This window comes from Frankliniella occidentalis, unplaced genomic scaffold, assembly GCF_000697945.3.
Source record: "Frankliniella occidentalis isolate FOCC.00 unplaced genomic scaffold, Focc_3.1 Scaffold288, whole genome shotgun sequence".
Lineage (NCBI taxonomy): Eukaryota > Metazoa > Arthropoda > Insecta > Thysanoptera > Thripidae > Frankliniella > Frankliniella occidentalis.
The window spans coordinates 203,471-204,520 of NW_026267414.1; the positions used below are offsets into that span (position 1 = coordinate 203,471).

Genomic DNA, 1,050 nt, shown 5'->3' on the forward strand with positions numbered 1-1,050 from the left:
GTAGGAGTGAGAAGTTGGCGAGAATTCGTTACATGAACACAGCATGTGCTGGACAGGCTGTCAGAGCGGGGCTCGCTGAATGTGAGCGGGAGGGAGAAAGAGAGGGGGGAGAGACAGAAAATTCGTTGGGTAGCATTTACGTGAAAACACGTAGATATAACAGACACAGTGAACTTGGGCAGAATGCCCCCCAACTAAGTACTCGTCGCGCTCGCAAAGTGCGCTATCATTCCCCCGGACTCTATCACATATACACATCCACCACTCAATGTATCTCCCCCTCGTGCGGGACAACCCCTTCGCACCGTCCTCCCCGTTCCCCTTCCATAACTGCGCCGCCAAACTTGTGCTAAACTGGCCGTCACTCGACCGTCCACATCTGACATTTTATTGGGAGGATATTTGTCCCTCTTCGAGACGATCTACGCTCCCCCCCTCTTTTCTTCCCCTGATCTCCGTCGCTCCTCTTTCCCCAAGTCCGGAAGTAGGACAGGGGCCCGTTCCAACCCCCGCTAAGATTTCCTTCGACTTCCCCCTGCAGCCGATGAGGGGCGTGTCGCATAGAGGCGGGGGCGTCTCGCAGAACACCATCCCCATCGGACGGCCCGCCGGCGCAGTGTAAACGGGAGAGCGGGAAGCAAATAACTTTTAATTGTGAGAAGCGTTCTGCACCCTCCACCGGGGGGGGAGCCGCGGGAGGGGGGGGGGGGGGGAATTCATATAAAAATTATTTCGCACCTCAGAATAATATTCAACGCAACAATATTATTGATGACTATGAAAATCACAATCTAAGAAGATGTGTTGCATAGGAGGGGTGTGGAAATGGACACAAATTTTGAAAAAACATTCAGAAACAATCATGACACAATCGGACGCAATCACAAACAGTCGAAATCACATGATTTTGCATGATTTTATGCACAACAAACTGCACCAGTGTTTGTGGTTGTTTGACTCACCTGCTTGGGCACCATGACGGGCGGGCAGCTGAGCGACATCCCCGGCGGCAGCAGGCGGTAGCTGAGCGCGATAACGGCCAGCGTCACC

At 53.0% G+C, this 1,050-nt stretch overlaps 1 protein-coding gene across 1 annotated transcript in view; it reads right to left on the minus strand.

The window, feature by feature from the left end:
* LOC113202476 (protein-tyrosine sulfotransferase) overlaps positions 1–1,050 on the minus strand; it is a gene marked incomplete in the record, with an annotated part of 64,530 nt that overhangs the window by 10,123 nt on the left and 53,357 nt on the right. Inside the window, 1 exon segment of the mRNA XM_052273615.1 lies at positions 963–1,050. Coding sequence (XP_052129575.1) covers positions 963–1,050 — 88 coding nt within the window.